The 17,655-nt window shown below is 35.8% G+C and overlaps 1 protein-coding gene across 1 annotated transcript in view; it reads left to right on the top strand.

Moving 5' to 3' along the window:
- Nucleotides 1–17,655, top strand: part of INTU (inturned planar cell polarity protein) — a 77,509-nt gene that overhangs the window by 37,735 nt on the left and 22,119 nt on the right. Inside the window, exons 5-9 of the mRNA XM_068990223.1 lie at nucleotides 1,257–1,375; nucleotides 4,603–4,692; nucleotides 7,625–7,702; nucleotides 10,760–10,949; nucleotides 14,798–14,851. Of these exons, the coding sequence (XP_068846324.1) occupies nucleotides 1,257–1,375; nucleotides 4,603–4,692; nucleotides 7,625–7,702; nucleotides 10,760–10,949; nucleotides 14,798–14,851 (531 nt within the window). The remainder of the gene's footprint in view (nucleotides 1–1,256; nucleotides 1,376–4,602; nucleotides 4,693–7,624; nucleotides 7,703–10,759; nucleotides 10,950–14,797; nucleotides 14,852–17,655) is intronic.

Genomic DNA, 17,655 nt, shown 5'->3' with positions numbered 1-17,655 from the left:
TACACTAGAAATACTACCAGAAATTCAGGTTATTAAGCAGGCTGTATTTAGCACACATCTTCCATAGCAGTTTGCATATATTAAATGTGCTTGGTAAGTATAAAAAACAGATGTGTCCAGTTTATTATTATTTATATTTTATTCTAATATGGAAGTTGCTAAGACATGGATTCCAAGCCACATAATTGTTTCTTTTAAAGAGAGACGAAAGCAAAGTGTAGAACATTCTTTAGAGAGAGAACCAAAGAAAAGATATAGCATTTTAAAAGTTTGAGTTTCAGTCATGGTTATATTAATATTTAAGGATACTGTCATTGAATATCATAAGTGGAAATTACTCTGAATTCGCTATGGTTTCTATCTAGAAATTTTTATTTTGCTTGCTTCTAATTTGTTGTAGAAAAAAATACCATTTTGTTTTAAGTAACAGCAAAAAAGTGAGGTACAGATTGGGTCATCTCTTCATGGAAAAGTACTAACAATGCACATCCTGGTTTTGAAATGTATTTAATTTTATGAAAATATTTGTTTCCTCGGAATATACTCTTCTTGAAAACAGAAAACCATTAAGCATTTTGTGAATAATCCTATGGATTTAGTATTTTCCATAATTTAAAATGTCCCTTTTAAAGGTTGAATTCAAATTAATTTATGACAGGCAAATGCTTTCAAATTGAAACCGAAGATTTTATAGTATTGTTAATACTTCTTTCTTCATATCTGCATGACTTTAATTTTGTTATTGTCACTTTGTAAATTTAATTACAGCCTTGTGTTTAAATAAAAATTTTATGGTTTTACCAAAGATGAAGCTTATCTTTTAAAAGTCAGTAATGAAAGTAATTAAATTTAAAGACTCCTTAAAGTTTCATTTAGTGTCTGTGTGCATATGTAACCATAGGAGACAAGAATATCTATATAATGAAATATAAATGTTTGTTAGTATTTAAATTTATTGTAAAGGAGATTAATATTTGAAGCATTGCTGGTAATTGGTTTTAACTATTCTAACTAATCAGTATTCTCCTCAGCATATATATCATGACCAATTTTGATAGTCTAACTTATTTTAAATGTGCATATGTGTTAAAATTCCAGGCATACTTTTCTTCTTATGTTTGCATAAAACTCCCACTGACGCTGAAAGGAGTCACTTTTGTTTTTTTCCTTAGTTCGAAGTCTGTACTTTGCATGAAAAAAATTATTGTTGGAAAATTTCAGAAGGATTGACATTTCTGTTTCTTTTCATTTAACAGCAGGAAATCCTTTATCATTATCCAGTTTCTGAGGCATCTCAGAAACTCCACAGTGTGAGAGGGATATTTCTCACACTCTGTGACATGTTGGAAAATGTAACCGGGACACAAGTTACAAGGTAATAACTGACTTTTGTTTAGCTTTAATTCTCTTTCTTTCCAGTTCTTTACCTTGGTTCTGACAAAACACTAATACAGGTGTCTGTTATACAAATATGTTTGTATCTATAATGGAAATATTTATATGGCAGGTATGATATCTATGGATAATTTCTTTCTCACCTCGGTTGTTTCTAGTACTCATCTGTTGAAAATTATATTCTCAGTACAGCTGTAGATCTGGGTGTTTGGGCACATTTTACATAACAAAATTAGACTAATGATCTGCATTTTAGAATTTTTTCATAAAAGTGGTCTCTATTAAGCATGGCATTATGATGAATTTTGGCTTTTTCATGATTGTATCTTGATTATTAACTTGCTTGACAATAGCTTTGTGTTTGGTAAGGATGACTGAATACAAATTTTTCATATAGTTCAAAATGTTTTGTTCTTAAAACAATGATAGAAAAACACACAATACACATACACTTTAGAAAAGAGTATTCAGAAGGTATCATCTATAATATTTCCTGACTTTGAAATTTTATAGTTAACTTATGGAAAGAGGGGGTTCAAAGTTTTTGAGGTTTTTTGGGGTTTTTTTTTTTTGCTTTTTTTCATAAAATAGATCTACAAATTATAAACTATTTTTCTTGATATTTCAACAGTTTGCTAAGTTGCTAAGTCACTTCAGTCGTGTCTGACTCTGTGCGACTCCATAGACGGCAGCCCACCAGGCTCCCCTGTCCCTGGGATTCTCCAGGCAAGAACAACTGGAGTGGGCTGCCATTTCCTTCACCAGTGCATGAAAGTGAAGTCGCTCAGTCATGTCCAACTCTTAGCGACCCCTAGGACTGCAGCCTACCAGGCTCCTCTGTCCATGGGATTCTCCAGGCAAGAGCACTGGAGTGGGGTGCCACTGCCTTCTCCTTTCAACAGTTTGGACTTTACAAAAAAAAAAGTTTATCTCAAATTTTATGAGCCCTTCAATACTGATACGATATCAAGTTGGATTTTCTAGGCTTTAGCTTTTCTTTTCCCATCCTCTGATTACAATGACACCTTTAGGATTTGATTCTTTATTGAAGTATATTGTTGGTTTATAATGTGTTAATTTCAGGTATACAGCACAGTGTACACACACACACACACACACACACACACACACATATCCTTTTTCAGATTCTTTTCCCTTTGTAATAGGTAATTATAAAATATTGAGTATAGTTTCCTGTGCTGTTGTCTAGGATCTTAATAGATAGGATCTGCAAGATAACAGGAAGAATTTTTTAAAGATTCTCTAAATGAAAGTGATATTTAACTCTGGGACTTTTAATATAGTGTATATATAAAAGACTAGTTCATTACAGAATGCTAGTAACCGAGGCTCCATTTAGAATATATTCACATTCATAAACCTGGAGGAGGGCATGGCAACCCACTCCAGTATTCTTGCCTGGAGAATCCCCATGGAGCCTGGCGGGCTGCAGTCCATGGGGTCACAAAGAGTTGGATGCAACTGAGCGACTAAGCACAGCACACACATTCATAAAAGCATGTCACAGGCATTAAAATTTTTTAATAGTTTTATTGAGATACAGTTCATACAGCATCCAATTCACCCACTTAAAGTATACAGTTGGATGGTTTTTGGTATTTGAAGATGATGTGAAACCATCACCAGAGTCAGTTTTTGAACATTTTTATTATCTGAAAGAACTCTGTACCTTGCAGCAGTTCCCTCACCTACCCACCCCCAAACCCTAAGCACCCACTAATCCACTTTTTGTCTCTATAGATTTCCCTATTCTGGACATTTTGTAAGAAAGAAATTGAAATATGTCGTTATTTGTGACTAGCTTCCTTCTCTTAACATGTTTTTAAGGTGCAGGCCTCATTTCTAATCTTTTTAGTAAGAAGATGTGTTTTAAGTTTCTCCATGTGGATTTTATTTTTCTAGATACTTTAGATCTTTGATATTTAGATCTTTGTTAGATAAGATATGGATTAGACATGTGGAAGCAGTTTCCCTGGTGGCTCAGCGGTAAAGAATCTGCCTGCCAATGTAGGAGATGCAAGTTCAGTCACTGGGTTGGGAAGATCCCTTGGAAAAGGAAATGGCAACCCATTCCAGTATTCTTACCTGGGAAATCCTATACACAGAGGAGCCTGGCAGGCTACAGTCCATGGGTTGCGGAGTTGGACATGGCTTAGCAACTAAACTATCATCAGATGTGGAAAACTAAATATATATAGGAAAAACTTTTTTGAAAGAGTATGAAGATTATTATTATTTCAGGGATGCCTTAGCAACATGTGTCTTTTGTTGCATACAGTTTTAAAACTATAGTAAAATTAATTATGACTATAATCTAATATTTGTCTAAAAGTACATGCATTTTTTAAACCTTATTAAGGCAAAACTAATATCCTTTTAAAAATCTCATATACTGATCTACTATAGTATAGAAAGTACACTATGTCCTGGGATGCAATAGATAAAGATTGATGGGCGTATTTTAATTTCAAAGAAAACACCTTCTCACCACCTCCCCACACTATAAGATTGAATCATATTATGTTTCCATAGTTTATTGTTGTATCTCTCTTTAGAACACATTGTTTTCCAAATTAATTGAAATATAATTGAAGTAGAGTAAATGGCACATATGTAAACTGTATAATTTGATCGTTTTTGACATTGGTTTGACCCTGAAACCATCACCACCATGAATATATCTATTACTCCAAATGTTTCCTTGAGAATACCTTTAAATCTGACAACATTTTGGTTACTTATTTACGTGTTCTGTACTAAGTGATCATGTTTTGAGCCTGGGACTACATCTTCCTTCGTTGTAATCTCTTTTAGTAAATTAGGTTCATAAATAGATAATCAGTAAAAATTTGTTGACACACTGAGATGGAAGCTTTCTTCTTTAAAAAAATGTGTATATAGTCAATTAATGTTAGCAAAAGTGTTTCAATAGTTTTTTGCTATAATGAGTCTGCTTTTGTTTGACCAGGTTTTTGTGAGCTTTTTGAAGTATGTATTTTAGAATATGCTTATGTTGTACAATTCCTTGCCTTTTCTGTGTGGCAATTAGGTATATGCCAAGAAATTTGCTTATTAACCATGCAGTTCTTAAATCATACCATATGTAATCTTTTCTAAATGACTGTTTATAATTTTATGACATTTAAAGATATTCTTAATTTCATTTTGACTCTGTTTTTTCCTTAGCTCATCCCTTCTTTTAAATGGAAAACAAATTCATATAGCTTATTGGAAAGAAACTGACAAGCTGTTATTAATTGGCCTGCCTGCCGAGGAGTAAGTTGGGATTTTTGTTTACCTTACATTCGTTTTAAAAATACTGCTGATAAAGTCTGTTTCATTAAAATGAGACATTTTTGTCAAAAGGTCAATTGAAGTTTTACAATTGAAAGGTTTGCTGCACTGGTTTAATGGCTACCTGTGTTCATTTGGTATGAAGGGTGCAGAAAGGTACCAGGACAGCCCACCTAGATTAATTAGTAAGGCTGTCAATACCATTTCCTCTAAGATGCGACCAGTACAGAGGTGGCTGAGATCAGCTTGTCCTCTGCTCAGACTTTTGACAGTATCATGGTTTGGATTTTGCATGTTTACAGTTTTTGTTCTTTTTCCTGTTGGTGATTTTGGAGAACTAAAGGTCAGCAGAAAGATGTTTTGCCTTGATGTTGAGTATCTTTGATGAAATAATGAATATTTAACTTTAAAATGATTTCTTTAATGGTATGTCTTATCACAGTCCCCTTCTTAACTTTTTTGTAAGTATTTTGAAATATTTCCTATTTTAATAGTTGGCTATAAGAGCGGGCTGACATTTATCTATATATGTGTTAGAAGTGAGTTACTAAATCCAGCCCACACTCAAAAGCAACAGTATCAGACAATGTGTGGACTTGTTTTAACACCACAAACAGGAACTCCGAAAGAGGCTGCAGTGAAAAATATTAAAATGATTGTGTTTTAAAAAGGTCTTTAATTTTGGACAGGAAGAGAATCAAAAATGTTTATATGATAGGATAGTGGTGCTATTACATGATGGTTCTCTTTAACCAGCTAATGTGCATTTTTCAGGCTTCCCAGGTAGTGCTAGTGGTAAAGAACCCGTCTGCCAATGCAGGAGACATAATAGACGCGAGTTCAGTCCCTAGGTCGGGAAGATCCCTTGGAGAAGGGCACGGCAACCCACTCCAGTATTCTTGCCTGGAGAATCCCATCAATAGAGGAGCCCGGCAGGCTACACTCTATAGGGTCACAAAGAGTCAGACACGACTGAAGTGACTTAGCATGCATGTGCATTTTTCTGTCTGAAAAAGGACTATAATGAACCCTGCTAGGAGACTACCCTATGCCATGGGTTGTATAATGAAAAATTGAGTTGTTTTTACAGTATCAGTTCAGTTCAGTCGCTCAGTAGTGTCCAACTCTTGGCGACCCCATGAATTGCAGCACACTAGGCCTCCCTGTCTATCACCAACTCCCGGAGTTTACCCAGACTCATGTCCATCAAGTCGGTGATGCCATCCAACCATCTCATCCTCTGTCGTCCCCTTCTCCTCCCGCCCCCAGTCCCTCCCAGCATCAGAGTTTTTCCCAATGAGTCAACTCTTCGCATGAGGTTTCACAGTATGGGTTTATACAAATTGGAGGATATCCAGAATAAGATGCTTTACAGTGCAGTGGCAGGTAAAAGGCAGGGTAGTGCCTTTAGACTTTTGTAGTAGCCCAAAAGGCAGAAGATACAGATAATACAGTGGTAAGATAAGGTCGTGTGGGCAGTTAGAGAGCAAAGAGGAAGGCCCAGCTAAAGAACTGGGCAGAGGCTGCTCTCCCATGTTCTGATGTCACCATGTGATGCCACCAGTCACATTTAGTCAGCTAGAGACAGAGTCCACAGGTTTTGCCCTGAAGCCGAAAAAGGACTGTCACTGCTGAGCTCTGGATCAAGGTTTTGCTCTAGCCATTTTCTCAGTCTTTATTACTGGGGTGGGGGTGGGGAGGGGGCCTCTCCTAAATTCTTATGTCATTTCCTTCCTAGAGAACTTGGCTTGTTAAGTTAGAATGAATTGGAAGGTCCTCCTCCTTCTCTAACCCGAGCTTCAAGTCGGAAATAGTCCCAGCCACCTCTTCACCCAGCTGTCTTATTGCTCATATCAACCGCTCTGTAGCAGACTTTTTCCTTGTTTCGTCTTGTTTCACATGACTGTGAAAGGTAGTTATTATTGTTCTCATTTGTTCTGGTTGGGAAATAGAGTATTGAGAGATCATGCTCAAGCGCCTCCTCAGTGTCAGTTTGTACATCTCTGTATTTCCAACATCATGCATGTGGTTTGTAATTGAACTGGCGTCCCTGGGATTTTTTACCCTGTGTGTCTTAATGCCACCGTCTGTATGTTTCTTTCTTCATCACTATATCTTTTACAATCAGGATGAGAAAAGCATTGGCCCACAGAGGACAGAGTGGGGCATATACTCCAGTAGTAACGTGTGTTTTCTCGGTGGGGAGATCATCTTACTGTGATGGCTGCAGTGAATACTGAGGACGTAACCAGGAAGACAGTGTAAGGTAGTAGAGAGAGTAACTTTGGAGCCCACCAGCAGGTTCTGCTCCCTGGGTTTCCTTGCAGAAGTTACTTCTTAAACCTCAGTTTACCCATTGATGTAATGGGAATAATAAGACCTGCTTTGTAAAATTCCTACAAGGATTCAATAAGAAAGTGTTAAGTCCATTTCTTTCCTTTCTCCTACTTTCTTTCCTTTCTCTTTCATTAAGGGGTGTCTTTTTGTCACAAGAGTTAGAGGTTCAATTGAGATTTTAGTATTACTGGAAAGTGTCAAGAATTCACATTTCTTTCTATGGGCGCAGATATTACACCAACTTCTTAAACGTATTACTTTTATTGAATCCTCAAAATGAACCTGAGAAGGTTTCGTGATTATGGTCCCGTTGTACATAAAGGAAATTAAATCCTAAGAGGATTAAGTAATTTCCATGTAGATGGTGATATAAAAGTGTGAACTTGACCCATGTTAGTACCCCAAATCTAAACATCAGAGTTTTTGATTATGCAGGAAGCAATCATTTTACACAGCTGTACTCATAGTTAACATACATACTTTTCACATTTTTCATGTATATATAAAGATCTGCTTCTTTTGTTATGAAATCAATTGTCTGTTATAAATGAACAGATGTTATTTTGCTTTTTTTTAGAGTACCTCTTCCTCAGCTAAGGAATATGATAGAAGATGTTGCCCAAACCTTAAAATTTATGCATGGTTCCTTAGATAGGTGAGTACTTCTTTGAATTGAATCTCACATTTTAAGTATATGATTCTAAATTACTTTTTGTGCTTAATAGTGTTCTTGGTTGTCAAGTTAGTTTTTTGTTGGTTGGTTGGTTTTCTTATTTTCTCATCCTTCATGTCTGGCTTTTATTTTACAGCTATAGGCAGTTTTTCATTTGATCTGGTGCTTTTTCTCTTTTGATCTCATAAGTTTTGTGAAATACTGATGTAAGTGCAATTACATTGTGATTTGATGTATTTTTGTAGGGGCAAATGTAAGAGCATTTCTTCAGAACAGAAACAGAAAAGAGTAAGAAGATTTCAAATAAGTTTTTTGTGTTTTCTTCTGATTATAAGACCACTGTCAAATTACTATACTGTGATATTTTTCCTTAAAAAGTTTTTTAGTAAAAAATAAATAAATAAAAGACACAGTGGAGAAAGTACTTGACTGCCAAAAAGTTCGTTTTTTTTTTTTCCCTCAAGATGTTACAGAGAAACCTGAATGAACTTTCTGGCCAACCTAATATTGTCTATATAATATGAATATCCACATTCTTTTTTCACATGTGAGCTCACAGTGTGCATATTTTTCTTCTTGCTTTTTTAACCTCGCAGTATGTGCTACATCTTTCTTGATCTGAAGGAGGAAATTTGAGGCAGTCATTTAACATTTGAACATGTAAAATTATGAGAAGTAGATTTTTTTTCTCTTTGGAGGATTGTTGTTAATTCCCAGTACTTCAGAGGGCTAAAATGGTACCTTTAATTTAAAGCCTTAAGAGTATATCAATATAAAAATTCCAAAGACAGTTTATACACTTTTCCAAACCATAGTAGTATCAGCTTTGTTGTCACTGTTCTCAGAGCGGCCTAAAGGAATTTTCTGTGATGATGTCATCTGGAGAAATTGTCTAATTTGCAGTATTTTCCTCCAGAAGCCTCTTAGGAGACACCTTCCTCTCAAATCCAATTACATATTAGCATTTTCCAAATGTGTGAACTACAAAAGGCTGGGCATTCATATATAGTGCTTTTACCTTTTACTAGTAAGAAAAATGTTAACCAATGAAAGTAAGGACTCTTATGGTGGTTATAAACTACCTCCTTAAATTTATACTATATGAGCAAATATTGCTATGCCTTGCCCTAACTGAATCTCTATTTTCAAAAACTAGAGATGATCAAGATTAAATTCCTGTAATGAATTCTGTATATGAAGATAAAGCAATTGGAGTTGTTCTATAAATTCCAATGAAGTAGGTTGAGGACAAAGGGACTCTTGATTTCTCTGAGTTTCATTTTGATATTAAGCTTCCATCTCCAAGTTGTCAGCAAATTTAAGCAGTTTTTTCCTTACCCAAGTTAGAATTTGAAAGGCAAACTAAAATAATAAATGTCAAGATCCACTGAGTTCTTGAAACCAAGAAGCAGTATGGATCCATGATATTAATAGTCATTTTGCAATAATTTTTTAATCACGTTTTCTGATTATGAAGGATATTAAAGGCCCATTGTGAAAAATTATGAAATGACTAAAACGTCCAAAACTTAAATTATCATTTGTAAGTTGTGAGCTGGTTAGTCCTCTGTAAGTGACAGAAAACTGATTATACCTTTACAAAGTGTAATGTTGTGATCAAATTAAAGATATGTTTCCTTCATCATTGCCAGCCAATCCATCAGCAAGTCCTAATCAACCTGTCTCCAAAACAAATCTCACATCCATCCATTGCTCTCCATCTTCACTATTAACCCTGTCCAACTACTGCTGCGGCTCATTACTACAGTAACTTCCTGATTACTTTGCCTCCATTCTTGCCTCTTTAATTTCTAAAGTTAGAATGATCTTTCTACATTATTATGTGGCTCCCACATACCTTTCTGATTTCAGATCTCAATCCCCACCGGCTTTCTGTACTGTTCTGCAGGCATCCTGGTCAAGCCTGTTCCCACCCTGGCTTTTGTACTCTTCCATCTCACTAGACCCTCTTGACATCAGGACCTCAGCTTAAATGCCCTGTTCCTTCTCAGAGATCCTTCCCTAACCATTTGATTTAAAATAGCCAGCAAGTACCTCACCCATTCAGTCTTGTTCTCTGCTTAGTCCTTTGTACAGGTTCATGTTTTTACTTTTTGATCATTTATCACCATTCTCCAATAGAATGGGAGCTCCAGGGGAGTAGAGACTTTGTCTTTTGTCTATTTTTATTGCTGTACCTCCATGCATGAGAATAGTGCGTGAAACACAGTAGACACTCAAGTAATTAGTTGAATGAATCAGTGAATATTATTCTGATATATTAATGGTGTGTGTGTATATATATATATCAGTTATTGTGTTATCCAGTAGTTTATACCACTGAATGGTTGTAGGTAATGCTATACTACTTTTACATCACTGAAACCAGGTTTTTGTTTTGTTTTTGTTTTTTTAGTTTTAAATAGCTGTGCCTTCATTAGCAAAGAGGGGAGGAAATAACTTAGACTAATCATGTGTTTACTGTATACCAGTAAGTAATAGGCATAATAAGTACTTACTGTATACTAGGTACTTTTCACGAGAGTTAGATTGTATTATCCCTGTTTTTACATTTGGGAACAAAAGTTCATCCTGAGAGATCTACCTAGTGAAAAGCAGTGAGTTCAGTCAGATCTGTTCTAGAAGCTCAGAATCTTTTTGTTATCCTATGCTGACTGAAAGATATTGGGAGTTGTACATGGTTGAGAAATAATCAAAAGTGAAAGCAACTTACATTTTTTGCCAAAAGGGTACTTCAGCCCATTCTGTTTTAGATACACTTGTGTTAGCCCTGTGGTTTTCCCATAGTACCATCTGCCCAGTGCACTTGAGAATAAAGTCTTAGGGTAAAAAATATTGACAGGGTGACTTTCTTAATATACTCCATCAGTAACATTATGGCTATTAATTCTTATTAAGAAGGGAGCAGTAAGGAAGAGAACCTATGTAGCTGGGCAAGATCCAGTCCCTTTGGGATTGTACAAGCGATGACCACCATTTCCATGTGTTGTTCTAACATTACAGCTCTTGTTTTTTCAGTGCCTTCTGCCAGGCTGAGAATGTTCCTCGTTTGGACCATTTTTTCAGCTTGTTTTTCCAAAGAGCACTTCAGCCCACTAAACTACATTCGAGTGCCAGTCCCAGCACACAGCAGTATGATGCTTCCAGTGCAGTACTTTTAGACAATCTCCCTGGAGTTCGGTGGCTCACACTTCCCCAGGAAATTAAGGTACTCTTAGGTGTCATAAATAAGAATCAGAGCCAGTTGCCTTATAATTCTTTATTTTCCCTTTTTTTTTTTTCTCCCCCATAGGCTTTTTGTTATTTTCAGGATTGTGGGTAAGAGTTAAAAGGGCAACTAGTTGATATGGTAGGAGGTTCAGTGCAGTGAACTTTTTCTAAATGAAAATTAGTTCTCTCATCTTACTTTAACATTCAGGCTTTGTTCAAACTTGGAATACTTTTTGGAAATCATAATTATATGTGTGTCTTACTTTTTAATTATGTGGTTTTGATTTTATAACGCAGGGTCGTTGAGTTAGGTGGATGAAGTGATTGGCTAACAAATATTCTTAACTAAAATACAAACTCCACAAATAATACCAAAATCTTTGTTTACATGAGCATCTGTAATTACCCTTAGCCTTGTCCCATAGATAGCTCACCCAAAGTTAATCTTCATGAGGGTTATCAATGTGATTTTAGTCATTTCTAGATCCAGAATAACTATGGATTGAAATGACTGAAGACTCACTTCAAACATATTCATAAACAGCAGTGTATTTAGCCACAGCATTTGTAACAGTATTAATGAGGCACCATGCCATAGCAGTTCCTTGTCCATGAAGAAACTCAAGCTATGTTGTAGTAAAACCCCAATTCAAGATTCTTCTCTTCATGGAATTCTATATGATCAAATAATTATGCCTTTTGACAGTTTAATAATAATTTAAACTGATATATCAGTCTCTTTACTCAGTTTTCTCATCTGTAAAATGGGAACAATAATAGTATCTACTTCATAAAGAAGTTATAATACATAAAATGCTTAAGAGCCATGCCTTGCACATTGTTGTAATTATAGTTGTGAAAGTAGTATTATATATTGTATAACTGGAGGGAGTTGAGGGGTTAGAGCATCTTTAAAGGAAACTTTACCTTTTTTTTGTCCTTGCCTCTGTCAACTACCTCCTGCTGCATTTTTTTATCTGAGGCCAATGATTATAATTTTCCTAAATCATTTCCATACTGAAAAGTAGGAAATATAGAATTCTCCTCCCATGAATAAGAGACAGAGTTTAATTAGATAACCTTACATTTAATATAGAAAGATCCTGGTTCCAAAGTCTGCCTCATGTCCATTCTGGGGTCTTTTTTCTTCTGAAAGATACAAGACCCATTGTCAGAGGTGCTATCATCTCTTTCCTAGAGTAGGAAATGGTAACCCACTCCAGTTTTCTCTCCTGGAAAATTCCATAGACAGAGAAGCCTGGTGGACTATGGTCCACGGAGTTGCAGAGTCAGACACCACTGAGCAGTTAAGCACGCACACCATCATCTCATATGAGTTTTGCTCAAGTTCTTTCTCCTAAGACTCTCTTCACTTAAAGAAATGTTTTCTCCACAAAGTATATAGTCTCTTCTGTGAGAGTAGAGATATAAGACTAAATGTTTTTGGGGGCAGTGTCTTTAGACTTTGGATATATTAAGATTAAATATTTTCCTTCTAAGAAGTTTAAGACATTTAAAAATACAGCCTATTTCAGTCTTATAAATTCCATGTGAAGGCTTCTTTCTGTATTCAGATTTCTCTTTTATTGACATTATTCCCCTTAGCTTAGCATATATTTGATTGAAAGGACAATATACTTTTTTAAAATATACTAATTTTTAATTGAAGGATAATTGCTTCACAGAGTTGTGTTGGTTTCTGCACACATCAACGTCAATCAGCCACAGGCATACATATGTCCCCTCCCTCCACCCCCCCCCCACCTTGTATACTTTATTTTTATCAGCCTAAGACAATATCACACTGAGAAATCACCATGTGAACTGATGTATATTCTGTAATCTTTTGACTCAAATCATACCTGTTGCTTTATCTCACCAGAGCTTTGGCTGTACTTGTACTTTCTGAGTCTGACATTTCTATATGGAGGTCAGCCTTTACTGTGCCAAGTACTCAGATGTGTGCTGTGCTCTGGGAATCCAGGAAAGTCCTTTGGATGCTCACAGTGTAGTTAGGTAGGTGGAACTTGTACACGGGAAACAATGAGGATATAGCTGAGACGATTTCACATTTTGTAGTCTGGTTAAGAGAATTAAGAATAATATATTTGGAAAGAGATAGATACACTCTGATAAAGTGATCTAAAAGTCTCTGATGAATGTAAAGTTTTAAATACATGGTAATCCTTGAAGTTTTTGTTTTTGTTTTATCAGCAGACTCAAAGAACTCAAAAGCTTTGCTTTTCCCTTTGAGATTTCTTACTGTGATTAAAAATAGTAGGATTTATTGACTATATATATTCCAATGGAAAACAGTAAGAAATTTTGTGCCTTGAGAAATTTAGTTAAAAACATATAGGTGTGTGAGGTAATTTGTACCTGATAAATTTTAGGTGGGAATAATTGCTTTTAAGTTGGAGAAAAATATACTTGTTCTGAGTTTAGTATATGGTGAGGTTGCACTTCAGTTTTCTTTCCCAGGTGTTTGAGAATTTCCTTATTTTGTATGTCAGACTTAAAAAAAATTTTTTTTTTCCCTAAGATACATTGGAATAATTAAGAGAAAAGATATTTTACTTCTTCTCTTAAGGAGTATGAAGAAACAATTATAGTAACCTTGTGTTTTAGCCTATAGAGTTCAGTAGCAGGAATAGCAACCTTGTTTAACATTTCTGAGATCAGAAATCTTAAGTAGGTAATTTTCCTTTTGTCCTGTAGTTTTTCACAACAGAAACTATAGCCACAAAAAGGAGAACATGAAGTATTTGCTAGATGCAGAAAAATGTGGGTCACAAATGAGTAATAAGTCACACTGTGTGAAAAGCATTGAGAGGCATGACTAATGTTTCCAAAGCTTCTGTCATCTCAGTAAGACACAGTTTGTGAAACGGTCCTGCAGAGAGTGCCCTTGGCCTTTAAAAAAAATAAAAAACAAGGTTATTTTTTCACAAATACCATACATTCTACAGACTTTAACTATCAATAGTTTTCAGTTTATATATATGCATTACAGATTAAACCTCAGATTAAATATATTCTGCCTTAAAATTTTGAATGCTTCAGGGAAGGACAAATACATGAAAGAGTTCAGGCAAATTCCATAGGAACAGAAGCTAAATCCTAAGTAAGAGATTTTTCTAATAACTCTGTAGGGTGGTTAAACTGTGCCAGGTTCCAGGGGAACACTTGCTTTCATGATTTAATCCATGAATAAAGATTAACAGTCTTTTTATACAAAAGAATTTAATGGCAAGAGACAGGGAAGAATGTTGATATTTTCCAAGATCCAACTGTTGAGAAATATATAGAAAATAGAAAAATAAACAATTCATAATAGATTGGCTATATCAAGATTGATTTATTTTACTCTTAAGATTTTTAATAAGTTAAAAATTTTTCTGACAAAACTGTAAAGCAGCTTTGTAACTTCATAAATTAGTTTGCATTGAATACAAAGTGAAGCCCATTTTGCAGTAATGAAGATGTAAGTGAAAAATGCCTGTATGTTAAAATACACTGATTTTATTTTTGTAATTGCAAAGCTTAAAAAGCAAGATGTTCCATTTTGGGACATTCTTTAAATAACACAAAGGAGAGAGAGATATTTATTTACTTCTTCAAGTAATTATTGGAGGAGGAAATGGCAACCCCCTCCATTATTCTTGCCTGGAGAATCACATGGACAGAGGAGCCTGGTGGCTACAGTCCATGGGTTCGCAAAGAGTCAGACACGACTGAAGCAATTTAGCACACACAGGTAATTAAGCACTTTTATATGGCCAGTACTAAAAACTAAGTAATATAAATTAAATGTTTGTGTTACAGTTTTTTTTTTTCCCCATATAGTTGGAATTAGACACGGCATTGAGTGACTTGGAGGCCGCAGACTTTGCAGAACTGGTAAGAAAAGCAGTGGATTTTAGGAAAAGTTCATTGTTTATTTCTTATTTTGTAAATCAGTCATTATTCTAAGTATTTTCCAAGGAGGCATGTAATAATCATTATATGCAGTATCATTTATAACTGGGCTTTGAAAGAAAGACCATACATGTTATATTGATCGGTAGTATGTTTTTTAATCATTTAAAAAATATATATATTTCCTAGCTCTGTCTAGTGAAATATATTTCCTACCTCTGTCCACTAGAGCATCACTAGCACCCAGGCCATTGTGTATAAATAATATTTTTCACTTAAGGCAACCAAGACTACTATGAGAAATGGCTGAATCCAGATTTAGGGCTGAAAATGTACAAGATAAACTTGGCAACATCTTGTTATATCAGACATCCAGGAAGCTTTCAAAAATTACTAGGTTTAATTTAAAGTTCAAGTAATTAGGAGACAACTTGAAGAGACTCCCACTTGAACATCTATAAGGATAATAACTACACTGGATTGAAACACATCAGATATATCTAAGTCTATGAGTTCATAATGGTACTAAAGAAAACAGAAAGTTATTGGTCAACTTTGGAGAATACTAAGGAACCCATCCAATACTGTGAAATAGTAATTAGGGAGAAAGAATCTAACATTGATCTCCTTTCCTGTCTAAACCATACCTCAAGGTTACCAAATAGAGGTGAGGGGAGTTACTCTTTACAGTCAGTCAGTTCAGTCACTCAGTCATGTCCAACTCTTTGCAACCCCATGGATTGCAGCACGCCAGGCTTCCCTGTCCATCACCAACTCCTGGAGCTTGCTCAAACTCATGTCCATTGAGTCAGTGATGCCATCAACCATCTCATCCTCTGTCATCCCCTTCTCCTGCCTTCAATCTTTCCCAGCATCAGGGTCTTTTCCAATGAGTCAGCTCTTCGCATCAGGTGGCCAAAGTATTGGCACTTCAGCATCAGTCCTTCCAATGAATAGTCAGGATTGATTTCCTTTAGGATTGAGTGGTTAGATCTCCTTGCAGTTCAAAGGACTCTCAAGAGTCTTCTCCAACACCACAGTTCCAAAGCATCAATTCTTCAGCAGTCAGCTTTCTTTATGGTCCAACTCTCACATCCATACATGACTACTGGAAAAAACCATAGCTTTGACCTTCATCAGCAAAGTAATGTCTCTGATTTTTATTGTGCTGTCTAGGTTTGTCATAGCTTTTCTTCCAAGGAGCAAATAAATGTCTTAATTTCATGGCTGCAGTCACCATCTGCAGTGATTTTGGAGCCCCCCAAAGTAAAGTCTGTCAGTGTTTTCATTGTTTCCCCACCTGTTTGCCAGGAAGTGATGGAACCAGATGCCATGATCTTAGTTTTCTGAATGTTGAGTTTTAAGCCAACTTTTTCACTCTCCTCTTGCATTTCTTTCATCAAGAGGCTCTTCAGTTCTTTTTCGCTTTCTGCCAAAAGGGTGGTGTCATCTGCATATCTGAGGTTATTGATATTTCTCCTGGCAATCTTGATTTCAGCTTGTGCTTCATCCAGCCCTGCATTTTGCATGATGTACTCTGCATTTAAGTTAAATAAGCAGGGTGACAGTATATAGTCTTGAGGTACTCCTTTCCTGATATGGAACTAGTCTGTTGTTCCATGTCTAGTTCTAACTGTTGATTCTTGACCTGCATACAGATTTCTCAGGAGGCAGGTAAGGTAGTCAGGTATTCCCATCTCTTTCAGAATTTTCCACAGTTTATTGTGATCCACACAGTCAAAGGCTTTGGCATAGTCAATAAAGTAGTACATGTTTTTCTGGAATTCTCTTGCTTTTTCTATGATCCAAAGGATGTTGGCAATTTGATTTCTGATTCCTCTGCCTTTTCTAAATTCAGCTTAAACATCTGGAAGTTCTCTTTGCGGAATTGGTCTATCTAACAGATCAAGTAAGAATGACAGAATTGGAATGTCATTTTAGTGAGTTAAAAGATCTAAGCAGTGACTGGCTGTAGCTGTTAACATCACAAAAAGAAAGTCAGCCAGACAGTATACGGTTCCTGTTGGAAGCACACAAACCACCTATAAAATATACTCGATCACACCTCAAGGTCTGACTACCAATTTGTAGAAAATACAGGGGAAGAGGGGCATGTTATATGACCCCATTAGGAGGAGGGGGATTGCTGTCAGCAAAATTCAGACTAGGAAACACAACAGGATGGTTTCTTCAACAAGTAGATTAGAAGGTGGGGTGTGGGGTAGTAGGGGCATGGGGGGTGGCGCGCAGTCAGGAGAAATTGAGAGAGAACCTATCAGTTACGAGTGACTCAAGAAACATCAACCAGTGTCAGTATGTGGATCTTACTTGGATTCTGATTCAAACAAACAAAATATATTAAAATGTGTATGAGTCAATCAAGAACACATAAACACAGATAACTGGATATTATGTGGGAATAATTCTTTAGATGTGGTAATGATATTCTGGGTATGTATTTTTTTTAAAGTCCTTCTGTTTTACAGATGCATTCTAAAGTAGTTACAGATGAAATGATACAACATCTGGAATTGATTTGGAAATAATTCATCAGGGAGAGGGAAGAAGGAGAGAGCTGAAACAATGTTAGCCACATACTGGTCTTTGCTAAAGCTGGGTGGTGATGGGTACTGAGGAGCTAATATATTATTCTATTTTTGTATATGCTAATATTTTCAGTAATGAAAGTTTTTTTAAAGAAAATGAGACGTTAGGCAGTAGAAGCAGTGAGGCTGGGTCATTCTTTAGCAGATTGCTGTTGAAAGTGGGGAGAGGTGGTTCACTTG

Source organism: Capricornis sumatraensis, chromosome 17 (assembly GCF_032405125.1).
Source record: "Capricornis sumatraensis isolate serow.1 chromosome 17, serow.2, whole genome shotgun sequence".
NCBI classification, from domain to species: Eukaryota; Metazoa; Chordata; class Mammalia; order Artiodactyla; family Bovidae; genus Capricornis; species Capricornis sumatraensis.
This window is presented reverse-complemented; position numbering and strand designations above follow the sequence as displayed.